The sequence below is a fragment of the Micromonas pusilla genome, assembly GCF_000151265.4.
Source record: "Micromonas pusilla CCMP1545 genomic scaffold MICPUCscaffold_3, whole genome shotgun sequence".
Lineage (NCBI taxonomy): Eukaryota > Viridiplantae > Chlorophyta > Mamiellophyceae > Mamiellales > Mamiellaceae > Micromonas > Micromonas pusilla.
In genome coordinates this window covers 706346-718399 of record NW_003315884.1, presented here as the reverse complement: position 1 = coordinate 718399, position 12054 = coordinate 706346, and the positions used below count along the sequence as shown (strand labels likewise).

Here is a 12054-nt window from a genome sequence, read left to right as displayed (position 1 = left end):
AAACTAGTCACTCAGTCGTCAAAGTAGATGAACCCGTTGCTAAACAAGTCGTGCAATAGCACCTTGCTCTCGCCGTCCATCTCTCCCCCTTGAATCCAACCGTCCGCCTCTATTTCGTCATGGTTCGCGACGTGACGAGCGAACTCGATACACCTTGGTGACTTTACCGTCCACACGCTTCCAGCCGCGAAAAATAAGCACCCATCGAGACTGCCATCACTCACGTCTTCTATGATTGCAAACTTAATATCTCCCCGCCGAAAGAGGAAACCGGTCTCGGTCCACTCCGCGATCAACTCGTCAGCAGTGACGTCGTCGACAGGGGCGAAGAACGCGTCGTCGACGCCCCCGCTTCCGGTGACGTGACAACCGAACCATCTCGCGACGTCCGTCTCGTTCTTCGGCATCGCATTTCGAATGATTTCCGTCGCGTGTGTTACCGCCGCCGATGAGATCTTTCCGACATCGCATTGTGGTTCAAGCCACGGATCACTCCAACGCTCCACAGCGGCGCGTTCGTTCACAGAGGCTTGGGCAAAGGACGAGACTAACTCGTCGTGCGTAGGCGCGAGGAACCCGACGCTGTAGGTCACGCACACGGTGTCGCAGCCCTTTGCGACGCCGTGGTGAGCGACTTTGGGAGGCAAGTACAGCATGTCACCTCGTTCGAGCAAGCTACTAGACGTGGGTCGGAAGTCCTTCAACACCCTCACGTCGATATCCTGGTAAAACGCACTCTCGTTATCAGGCGCGTACTCGGCACTATCCGATATCGACCACGCCTTGTTTCCCTCGGCTTGAATAAGAAACACATCGAACTGATCTGAATGTGGTCCTACGCTTCCGCCATCAGCAGATAGACTCGCCTGAACGTCCGCGACACGCCAGCGCGGGAAGTGGTCGAACAAGGCCAGAAGCCCCTTCACCTCGCGAATGTGTTTCTCTAAATCGTTCATGATCAAACACCACGACCCGGCGGTAGGAAGAGCGCGAAGCTCGTCTTCAGAGAACGGCCCCATTTCTAACGCCCAGTCTGAACGTCCTTCGCCTTTCCTAATGATGCGAGGCTGGAAGACGTTCTCGCACGCGAGTCCAGAGAGCTCGTCCGCGTCGATTTCCGGGATTGTTGAATTTACGGCCCCGCGAATCACACAAGGCCGCTTCTGCCAGTACTCGGACATGAACATCTTCCACGTATCCCTGTCGAAAGGCAGCTGCGCGTGTAGTTCGTCTATCGCTACGACGCCTTCACGTAACGATGACGACGCGCACGCGCGCGAAACCGGGGCTCGCGTATGACGCGCCGGAGCCCGAGGATTCGGAGTCCGAGGTTTCGCGTGGCACGCCGTCGGTATCGCACGGACTGCAGACATGGTGACGGATCCCGACGGTTCGGCGATCAAAAGAGATCCGCTTGTGGATTATCGCGCGACAGCAACCGCTGTCATCGCAACGCCGCACGCACACGCGCGGTTGAGTATGACGGGGGAGATACAACAAAATCAGATATGATTTCAACTCAATGTGTACTCGTAAATTGCTAGTCTAAGAAGTCTCGACGCTGTGCTCCTCACGTCGCGTTCTCGAGACGGGACAGCGTGGCGTCTCTGTGTGTTTGCTTACTAGTACTCAGTTTCATGAGCTCGCGGAGAGCCATCGTGGCGTACGAAGACGTAGGCAACGCGAGACTCAAGCGGAGGGCGAGGAACTTTTCGTCTTTCTCCTCTCCGTCCGCAGAGACGATGTTCGGCACGCGTAGGATCCGAGACATGTCCGTCTCAGTGAGATCAGCTTTCGGATCCGAGTAACTTTGGAACTCAAATTCCAGTTTGTCCGGTTTCACGAGCAGCCGTCTGTATGCGCCGGTCAGGAATCCGAAGGAATACTCCTTGATCGGGTGCGCGCACCCCTCGAGCAGCACGCCTTCCGCCTTGCAAATGTCTTCGTACAACACCTTCACGCGTTCAGGATATATCACCTTAAACCCGGGAAGTGGAAGCAGCACGTCGGTGATTTTGTACGTTCCGCGCGCGGCTTCCTCGGCTGTGACCTCTCGCACGTTCGCGAACATCACGTCGTTGTTGTCCTCGTCGTCGCTTTGATAGATATCCCCTCTGTCGTCAAATATCAAATCCCCCTCGACAGCGCGATCGGCGCCATGCAGCCTCACGCGCTCGCTCGCCGCGCGGTTGAACATGTAGCTCTGGTACGCGTGGACGTACATCATCCGAGTTGGGCGTGGAATAGCGTTTATCGCTCCTATGATGTCCCCTTTGCACTTGACCAGACCCTCCAAAAGTCCTCTCTCGGCAAGGCAGAAGCGAGGCATCAACTTCAGCGCCGCCGCCGCGTCGCGCGTTTCCTTGTAAACTTTTCGTGCCTCCGCGACGTCGTCCTTATCCGCATCTCGCGGTTGCATGATTAAATCCACAACTTCGGACCAGGAACCGCGGAGAAGCGCGGAGCCGATCGCGTGCGTCGGTATCTTGTGCGTCCCAAACCGCTGTAATCCAAAATAATTGACGAATCCGCTTGACTTCAACGCGTTCACCGCCTTCATCACCGTTTCTTTGGAACCGCGTTCAAGGCCGCGTAGCGTCAACGTGAATAGGTTGCCTTTCAAATCACCGAGACCAAGGCTACGGTCGACGTATCGAAAGTTTCCTAATTTCATTCCGTGGAGCGTGAGCTTCGCAAGGCGCTTCGCGCGTACTTTGTGCACGGTCACGAGTTGACTTGTGACGCCTCTGCGGTCCTTCGTGCCGGCGAATCCAAATTGCCTCGGCTTGACGTGGAGGATCCTCGATAGAACGCCGATGGCATCCCCCGTATCTTTGTTCTCTTTGCAAAGAACGAATTCGAGGTAGTGCGGCTGATCGGAAGGCCAACGTTGATGACCACCCCATGCCCCGTCTTCACGACTTCGCTTCTGGCCTCCGCCGCCTCTGCCGTTGCCCTTTTGCTTCACAGGTCGTACCCTCACGCACATCAGAGGTTTGTTAGATCCCGGCCTGACGGGGCCAGTCCCTTCGCCTTCACCCGGTGGCTCGATGGTGTCCGTGGAGAGCTGGGGGAAATGAATTCCGAAGAACGCGTGCAAACTCGCGCGGTAGTCCTTGTCGTTGCTCGTGGACAAGACCAGAGGCCTCGGAGCAGGGGCGCCACTGGAAGAGGAAGACGGCGTCAGGACTCCGGGCGTCTCTACGAACGCTCTCAATCGTTCGGCGTCGGTTTCCCCCGCGATCTTCGCGAATTCCGCGATGGCGAAGTTTCTTCGCGTGAGCTCCTCGACGGTGGGTCCCGCGTCGGTCGGTGGCGCCACATCGTCATTTTTCTTCGCCGCCGCCGCCTCTGCTGACGCTTTCCTCTCGTCCGTCCCGGTATCCTCGCCCGTCGCCTCGGGCTCTGGTTCGCTCGCCGCGGCCGCGAGCTCGATCCCTTGAGGGGGAGCGGCCCCCAGTTTCGACCTCTTCAGCCGTTCAGCCTCCTCGATTTCGTCGTCCACGACCGGATCGAGCGACGTGAGATGCACGACGTTTCCTCCGCGATCGATCTCGTTCACGACGAAGTCGGTGAACCGCTCCTTCAGGATGGCGTTGAACCCCTCCGCTTTGTTCGCGTAACATTCTATTCCCACGGATTCCTCGGTGGTACTCGCTGCCATCTTCGACGGAGCGGCGCGGATGCGCAGTGGCGATGAGCACCGCCTCCGTGCTGCCGAACCCCGTTCGCGGTGGCGTGAGTGACAGAAACGCGTGCCGACGTGCCGACCGCGAGGAAGAGATAGAAAGCCTCTGTTTGCTGCCGCGGGCCAAACTCAAACCGAAAAACCGGCTGGCCGGGTTTTTCCGTCGCAAAAAATCAAAAAGAAATCGAAAACAATCAAACGTTTGGGCTCCCAAAGCAAAGAAGCCGAAAAGGCGTTTTTCTCACGAGCTGTCTTCGGTCGACGCGGCACCGGCCATCCCCCCGCGCGCGCGGTTTCAGCCAGCACACGTCGACACGCACTCGTGTTGACGATCATAATGACGTCTTCGGATACGCTCACATCGGGCGATGACGATTTCAGGTGAGCGCGCGAAGCACGGACCGGGCCGCTCGGTCGGTGGACGAGAGTCCCCTCTGATGATGTCGTGTCACCTGTCGCGCGAAAGCGAATCTTCGTTTCCAACACACACGCGCCGCAGCGTCTGACCGTTCCATCCTCACTCAGGGCCATGAAAGCTGATTACATAAAGAAACAAGGAGACGCCGCGTTAAAGGCGGAAAACGCCCGGGACGCGTACATCAAGTGAGTCGTCCTGTCGAGACACCGCGGCCGTGTGTGTTGTTTTCCTCCGCGCATGAAATGAGGGAGAAGACGTGCGCGCAAGGCGGGGTATCAACTGACCGCATCCGACGTGCATCCGCAGGTACACAGAATGCGTGAGCATGATGCCGTCCAAATATCTAGATGCGCACGCGGTGTACAGCAACAGGTCGATGGCTTACTTGAAGGTAAATATCTCAATCGCCCCGCGGGCTGCAACATTCGCGCGGCGCAACAGGTTCTGACGTGTAGTACTATCTATTTATTGCACGCAGGCTGGCAAATATGAGTTAGCGCTAGCGGATGCGGAGAAGGCGTGTGTGTTGAAGCCTCAGTGGGACAAAGCGTGGTGGCGAAAAGCCTCTGCGCTGAAAGGACTGCGGCAATACGTCGAGGCCTTAGAAGCGTTCAGAATTTCGTACGAGCTCGTGCCGGACAAGGAGACGAGTCACAAAACGTACCGACTTGCGGTCACGGTAAGGAGATCGATCGCCCGGCGGGCTTTTCATGCGATCCCTATAATCACACTCGTATTCAGGAAGTCTCGAAACTCATGACCCGACAGCAGCTCGCGGATCAAGTGCTGTTTATCCTGGACGACTACGAGGTGAGAAGAGACTGTGTGCTTCTTTTCGACAACCAAAACTGTTGAACGAAAATATTTCTCTTTCCACTTCTACAGAAAAAGGGGCGGATCTCGGCTCCGAAGGAACAGACCGCGACGGAAATCGAAAAGCGAGAGGCGATGTTTCTTCACGTGAAGGACTGGTGCGAAATTTGACGAGTAATAAACCCAGAAAATCAGAGACAAATAAAAATTGACGCAGGCAAAAGGAGAATAAAAGAAAGGAACCGAATTATGCCACATACGTCACGAGTTGGTTTTTCGAGCCTATGAGCGAAACGATGGCCTATCTTCAGGCAAGTTTCCTAAAACCGCGATCAAATATAAACAATAACTAAAATTTTCTGCGGTGTCTCAGCGCGCTTGCATGCACAAAGAAGCGAATTGCTTCAGGCAAACGATAGCCGACGCGCAGGTAGCACCTTTGATCATCGATGCGATTAAAACCAATAAATCAACGCGCATCCTGCGCGTCTTTTCTGCAGGCAGCACTAAAAACCGCTTCTCCTTCCGGAGGAGAAAATGAGAACGTGAAGGACGTGCTTGAGCAGACGCGCGTCATACAACCTAACACAACGATGCCATATGGGATCAAAAAGTACCTGCCGAAACCCTTTGCGTGGTTATTGATGGGGCACGGATTCCAGGCAAAAAAGGGCGAAGGTAATATGAACCAACTCTTGAGGTAAAGAAACTTACTGACAAACGCTGCCATACTTACAGAAAAAAATCTGGTTAAGGCGGCGACCTGCTTCAAAATCGCGGCAAAGTTGGTATTAATTTTAAAATCTAAACAAAACCGTGAACATCAGAAGGCTTAAGTCGCCATTTCATTCTCCAAGGACCACACAAACGACGAATATCAAAAGGCCTTCGACAGCATGAGCAACTCTTTAAAGACCGAAGAAACGGAAGAAGTTTTAGCGGAAGCGAACGATATGCGCGTAATTGCGAAGCTAGGACTGTCGGTATGTAAGCCGCGCGACTAAAAAGATAATATCCTGACTGTGTGTCAAAACAGGAAGCAATGGAGGAATTCGCGAAAGAAGGCAGTATATTTACAGTTCAGGTATGTTAAACGCCCATCAAAATGCGTTCGAGGACACTTTTAAACAGCAAACACAGGGAGTTTACTTCTACAAATGCGAACAAATCTCTCGATTCAACGCTGTCGCAAGACAAGCTTTGCAGCGAAAACTTGCGACGCAGTCGGCAGGGCCTGAGATCGAATTTTCAGAGCTTGCGACAGTAAATGAGATTTGTTCTTTACATTTCTGTAACGCTGACCTTAAAATTGGGAAATGTCGAAAAGGGATGTATTAATCGAGAAGGTGTCGATGCTTAAGAAAGAAAATGGCCGTAGTCTCAAGGTTCGCCTCCTGGTCTCATGCGCGGTGGCTTAACTTTTTCCTAATGCTTTTCTGTTGCTTTTGAATAGGTCGAATTTCGAGTCCACTTTGGAATAGACAAAGAAAAAGCTTTGGTGAGTGCAAAAAACAAATTCTTGATCTTTTTGGGGTTGACATCGTAACGAGCAGCTTTTCGTCGACCGAATGAATCGCGATGTCTTCGCGGTTGACGATGATGATAATGATATTTTGAATTACTGCGTCGGCCACGTCGTCGAAAAAGACGTTCGCTTCGAAGATATCGATGTATCAGCCGAAATGGGTGAATCAATCGAAGAACGTATCTTTACGTCTAATTCCAAAGCCGTCGTTGAAGCGTCGCGCCCGACCATGGAAATGGATCTTCCCTACAGGTGCATGATTTTTTTGTATTTCGTTTTTTTGTCTGTGTATCGTGATTTTGATATTATTTTGCAGAACGTACAAGTTGGTGAGAGCGAACGGGATACCGATAGAAAGAATCGAAAAGCACGCCTTCTGTATGGCGCGCGTGGTTTACAATAACACGGAAATTCAAGAAGACGTCTGGTTCGAACCATCAGAAGGGACGCACCGCTGGCAACAAAGTGCTGGAGAGCTTCGAATTCTCGTTCTCTGTGTGGAGGCCGGGACGAAAGCTAGTGACATACAAGTCGATATTTTGTCTCACAGCGTGAAGGTTTCAAACTTTAGTTCCGGTGCCGTTTACCTCGAGGTACGTGTTCCGTGAAAATCTGCGTTCATTGGGAAATTTCTTGAGTTATTTATTCGTGAATTGCAGGGAAATTTCGAGCACAGCGTCGTTCCGGACGAATCCGCGTGGGATTTCGGAGACGATGGAATCATCTCACTGTACGTCCAAAAATCCAACTTGGAGCTGTTTGCTGCAGGTGGCGGCGACCACTCGAAGTCCGAATGGAGGAAGCTGTTTACGTCGTCCTGTGAGATTAAATGGGACGACGCCACGAAGGACTACTCAGGTGCGATGATGTAATTGGTGTCCTTGTGAACCGCTCGATGTGCAACCGCGTTTCGTGCTCACCCGTTTGTCCTCCTTCGCAGATTTGCCCGCGCCGGTGATGAAGGAAATTCGGAAGAGAGAAGAGCTGGACTCGTTGAACAGGCGCATCGACTGGAAAGAATCCAAGGCTCGTGACAAATGCCAAGAGCTCGACGATCTAAGACGTCGCACGAGACAACAAAGACTAGCCGCTCTGCGCGGCGGCGCGTTCGCTCCGTGGATTGACAAGAACCGCGGTGACATCCTCGGATAATGATTTTGGGGGAGAGGTGTGTTGTTACGACGACCAAATAGCTCCGTTCTTTCACAAAGCTACAACTCTGCTAGCTACAATAACTCGTTCGAACCCATCGCGGCGAGTAATTCCGTTTTCTTGGACTGCGTCCACGCGAACGCTCCAGCGATTTGATTGATCAAAGCAACCTTCTGTTGAGACGTATACTCCGGGTGCGTTTGGCACCAATAGACGAGTTCAGAATCTGGCGTGTAGAAAGCCTTGATGTAATTCTCCACGAGTCGAAAATCTTGGCTGGAACCCGAGGGCGCCAAATGTCGAACATTATTGTAGAGCATCTGCACATCCAAAGCCATGCCCGCTCGACCTTCGGACGAACACTTCCGCACGCGCGCCAAACCTGCGACGATCGAGGATGACGTCTCCGCGATTGCAAAATTCCAGAGCATAGTGAGTGCTTCCGCGGTAACTTCAGCACAGGCCAGCTTCGCGCCGAACTGCGTAAGTTCCGTGGAAAGATCATCAACCCACTTGTTATGATCCGTGCTCACTTCCCTCTTCGCGTACTTACCAATCTTGAGTTTATCGCTCAACTTGTCACTGTCTCCAACCGCCTCGGAAACCCACGAAAGGTTCAGGAGTAAACCGGAAACGTGACAGTACACGTGTTCGCGAAGATCCTCCACGCTCGAGATAGTCTGTCCAAAAAAACGTTCAAGCTTGTGTTCTTCTTTAGGTGGAAGAGCCTGCGTGAGTCCTGGTTTAAGACGCTTGAACTCTTCCGCGATGCACGCGAGAGACTCCAAGGCAATCACGCGTTCTTTCAAACCGTAAAGATTTCCAGAGGAAAGAACGCTCCACGCTTCGGTGCCGATTCCCGGACCTTTACTGGGCATTAGAGCGGCGATCGTGTCACCGCTAGTTAAACGGATGAGCGTTGATCGAAGCCGAGGCGTGACCTGATCTGAATTTGACTGCAGCGCTTCGTACCGCCCAAACGCTGCAAACATGCGCACGAGCGTTGTCTCAAAGAGTGCGCAGAGGCCCTGAAAGATCACAGGCACTGACGGAGTGAGCGTTCGCATTAACCGAAGATATTCTGCCATGCCCTGGAGCAAGTAGAGTGAAGACGCAGTGAGCGTCGGCTTACGCGCGGAGAGTCCTTTCCCTTCGCCTTCTCCGCCAGCAGCGGCCGAAGCCTCGGCAGCAGCCGCAGCAGCGCGAGCTTCCCGACGCGCTTTCCTCACCTCTGGATCCATGGTGTCGTCGTCGTCATCGTCTCCCTCGTCGATATAAGCGGCGTTGACCTCGATATCCTCTTCATCGTCGTCGACGTCAATCGGCATATTCACCACGGCACTAGTACCGGCATCCGATGATGCAGGTCCTTCGCTCGAGCATGAGGTTGATTGCTCCCCAGTTTTACTAGAAACACTACTGTTCGCCCCCTCGGTGAACGGATTCCCCTTATGCACTAGTGATTCGAACGCGCTTCCATCCTCCGCGACGCCTCCGAACGCTGCGACGCCGAATCTCCCGCTCCCTGACACGTCTATCGAGACTCCTGACGTGTCGTCTGCTAATTGGCGACTCGTGTCGGTGCTCGTTCCGGACGCAATTCGCCCGCCTCCACGCGCCGCAGCAGCTCTAAGATCCGCGCGGACTTGCTCAGCCGCGGCGTCTGGAAGCCGTGCCCACACTTCGCTATCTAGCATCTGCCGCAAAGCTTCGAGACGTTGCGCGTGTAGGGATTCGAAATAACGATCCCCAGCACGTTCTAAATGTCCTCTCAACGTGGACGCTTGCGTGCCGGAGAACGCCTCTGCTGCCTCTATGAAAGCCCGGGCCCAGTCGAGGACCGCGCGGAAGTGACCGGAAGAAGGAGCAGATGATGCTTGGAGTAGAGCCGCGATGCGAGCCCCAGCCATGTCAGCGATCGCACGACGACTGCGTACCAGTGCCGCGGTGACGGCTTGGCAAGATTCGATCTTTTCACGGACTTGCACTTGTTGTTTACCACGAGCAGATGCCCTCGCATTTTCGTCGCCAACAGAAGAAGAATCCGATGACGCGCCCGCGAGTTTCGCTCTCAGAGTTTGCGCTTCAGCCTCGTGCCACTGCAGCATCCTATGATGGCTACACAGCAAATCGAAAAGAACCTCCAGGGTCTTTTGGAAGCATGGAAAGAACTGCGTGGACGAGAGTTGTTGACAAAGTTCCTTGTATCCCATCCTGGATTTTCTCTCCACTACGTCATCGTTGTCCGCTCGTCCTCCTCGCTGCATCGAGTGCAGCCTCAGCATTCCTTCGGTTTGATTTTCCACAGCGCGTAAGAAACATTCCTGAACCTTATCACCAAGAGGCTTCACCTCAGATCCGAGGAGCAAATACGCTTCGAAGAGAGGAAGGTAGCGGACAGGTTGAAAATCGCCGCAGATCGTAAAAAGCACGCCTTCGATGCTTTGAACTAAATCCCACTGAAGTGAACGGAGATCTTGACCTAACGTTTGAGCACAGTTCAGCCCTTCCAGTGTTTTCAACGTACGTATCGCGGCAGCATATTCACACACGGCATCGACATAAGAGCATGACTCCAGGCTCGCTCGAATTTCAGCCTCCAAAGATTGGCACTCCCTCACACGAACGAGAAGGTCAAGCGTTGACAGGAGAGAACGTTTGCGCGTGTGAGACTCTGCAACACGAAGCGCACCGGCGACGCTGTCTTTAGCGGAGGAGATGTTCCGTCGTCCATTCTTCACAATCACGAAGCTTTGCTCGAGGTTACTTGTCAGCTCTGTGATATTGCTCCATCCCTGAACGAATTCAGTTTTGTGATCGAGAACCTCCTTTGAAAGTTTTGACGACACCACCTCGACAACATTTGACAGCTGCTCTTCTTCTATATGAAGCACGTCCGTCGTGAGCTCTCCTTTATTCGCTGCGATCGATTGAAGGACGTGTCTCACGGGGTCGAAATCTTCCTCGGGAAGGTAATATCCGGGCTCAAGAGCTGCGAGTACCGCGTCGCCGGCGGTGGACGCATCGCCCTCCGCGGCAGCATCTCGCGGTTTGGTTTCCTCCGCAACGCGTTCGAGTCGAGCAGCTTCCGCGTCCGGATGCGATTTCGCAGCCGCGGCGGATTTGTACGGACTCGATCCAATCTTCGAAAATGCATTGCTCAGCGACGTCGCCGCGGTCGCCGCGCCTGAAAACCCGCCGAGTCTCGCTGCTGTGCTGCTGCCGCCGATTGGATTTCGCGCTTGCGCAAAACGTTCGCGAGCCTTGTCCACCCCAGTCATGACCTCGACATTCTCCCTCAGTCTCCGTCCTTGTTCGTTCGCCATGCTCATCCGTTGTTTCGCCTTATCCTTGAGCTCCGCAGTCTTTTCCTTGAACGCCTTGAACATCGTGCGAAGTGCCAATGGGCTGCTACTCGTTCAGGTCAATCGGTTTCGTCCTCCGCAGCTAAGATGTTGAGCACCTTCTCCGTGAACTCTCTAAAGTCAGGGTCTTCACACGCCGCGTCTAACGCTTGCTCAGCCTTTATCGCCGCGTCGATACGGATGACGGTGTTCACGACGCGCTCGTCGCCGAGCGCGGATCGAATCTCGTCGCTCGTGGCGATGGAGATCAGGTGCTTCCTTCGAAGTCGAGCGCCGTCTTCGTCCTCCGCGTCCTCTTCCTCGAACGGCCGCTTCGGGCGGGGTTCCGAAGCGGTGACGGGCTGATCTTTCCGCGGCGACGCCGTAGAGGGTGCCGTGGTGTCGGGTTTCGAGCACGGTGTTTCTGCGCGGGCGAGAAGATCGTGGTTACTTAGATGAGTTGGGCGCGACGCCGAGGACGACGTTCGGGAATCAATCGAGGAGCCGGAGAATGCGACCGCGCGCGCTCTCACCTTTGTGCGTGCGGCAGCAACTCACAGAGCAGTACGGCGAACGACAGGTTGGGCACTTGTACTTCGCGCTCGTCGCACCGCAGACTATGCAATGCGCCGCCGCGCACATCTGCGTCGCGTAGTGTGAAGGTCACGGACGAGGGTGAGCGCACCACGGAAAATTTTCCGCCCGAGGTGCAGCAGCAGCACCTGCCTCGTTTGATTTCTCGCCGAATTTCGCGACTTTTTTTCGACCCAAGCGGGCCTGCATCGGCGTTTCCGGGTCGGCGCGGCCGGCGTCGCCAGTCAGCCAGTCCTCTCTCTCGGGAGACGAAACGCCGCATCGCTTCCATCCCGAGACGACGGCAGCACCGCCCCAAAACGATCGACCACCGACACGATGCGCATCATGGAAGACGTCAACGACGAAGCGGTGAACGACCGCGACGACGAGCCCGATATCGAGGCGCTTACCACGGACGACCTGCGAAGAGAGGTGGAACGCATGTCGCTTCTTCTGAAAGCCGCGACGAACGCCGAGGAGAAAAGAGCCGACAACGACGTGACGTTAGAAGCCGTCAGCGACGACGACGACGACGACG

At 54.4% G+C, this 12054-nt stretch overlaps 3 protein-coding genes across 3 annotated transcripts; all 3 read right to left on the bottom strand.

Moving 5' to 3' along the window:
- Positions 1-39: 39 nt before the first annotated feature.
- Positions 40-1373, bottom strand: MICPUCDRAFT_56226 (uncharacterized protein; the record flags this gene model as incomplete). Its single annotated transcript, XM_003056751.1, has 2 exons — positions 40-68; positions 101-1373. 2 exons carry the CDS (start codon positions 1371-1373, stop codon positions 40-42), a joined length of 1302 nt encoding a protein of 433 aa, XP_003056797.1.
- A 197-nt stretch (positions 1374-1570) lies between these two features.
- On the bottom strand, positions 1571-3664 carry MICPUCDRAFT_15532 (uncharacterized protein; the record flags this gene model as incomplete). The annotated part of the gene is made up of 2 exons (XM_003056750.1): positions 1571-3349; positions 3509-3664. The coding sequence occupies 2 exons, from the start codon at positions 3662-3664 to the stop codon at positions 1571-1573; spliced, it is 1935 nt and encodes a 644-aa protein (XP_003056796.1).
- Positions 3665-7619: 3955 nt separating this feature from the next.
- Positions 7620-11585, bottom strand: MICPUCDRAFT_32259 (uncharacterized protein). Its single transcript, XM_003056749.1, has 2 exons — positions 11474-11585; positions 7620-11364 (listed from the first exon to the last, which is right to left on the bottom strand). Exon 2 carries the CDS (start codon positions 10983-10985, stop codon positions 7671-7673), a length of 3315 nt encoding a protein of 1104 aa, XP_003056795.1. The 5' UTR covers positions 10986-11364; positions 11474-11585; the 3' UTR covers positions 7620-7670.
- Positions 11586-12054: the final 469 nt, after the last annotated feature.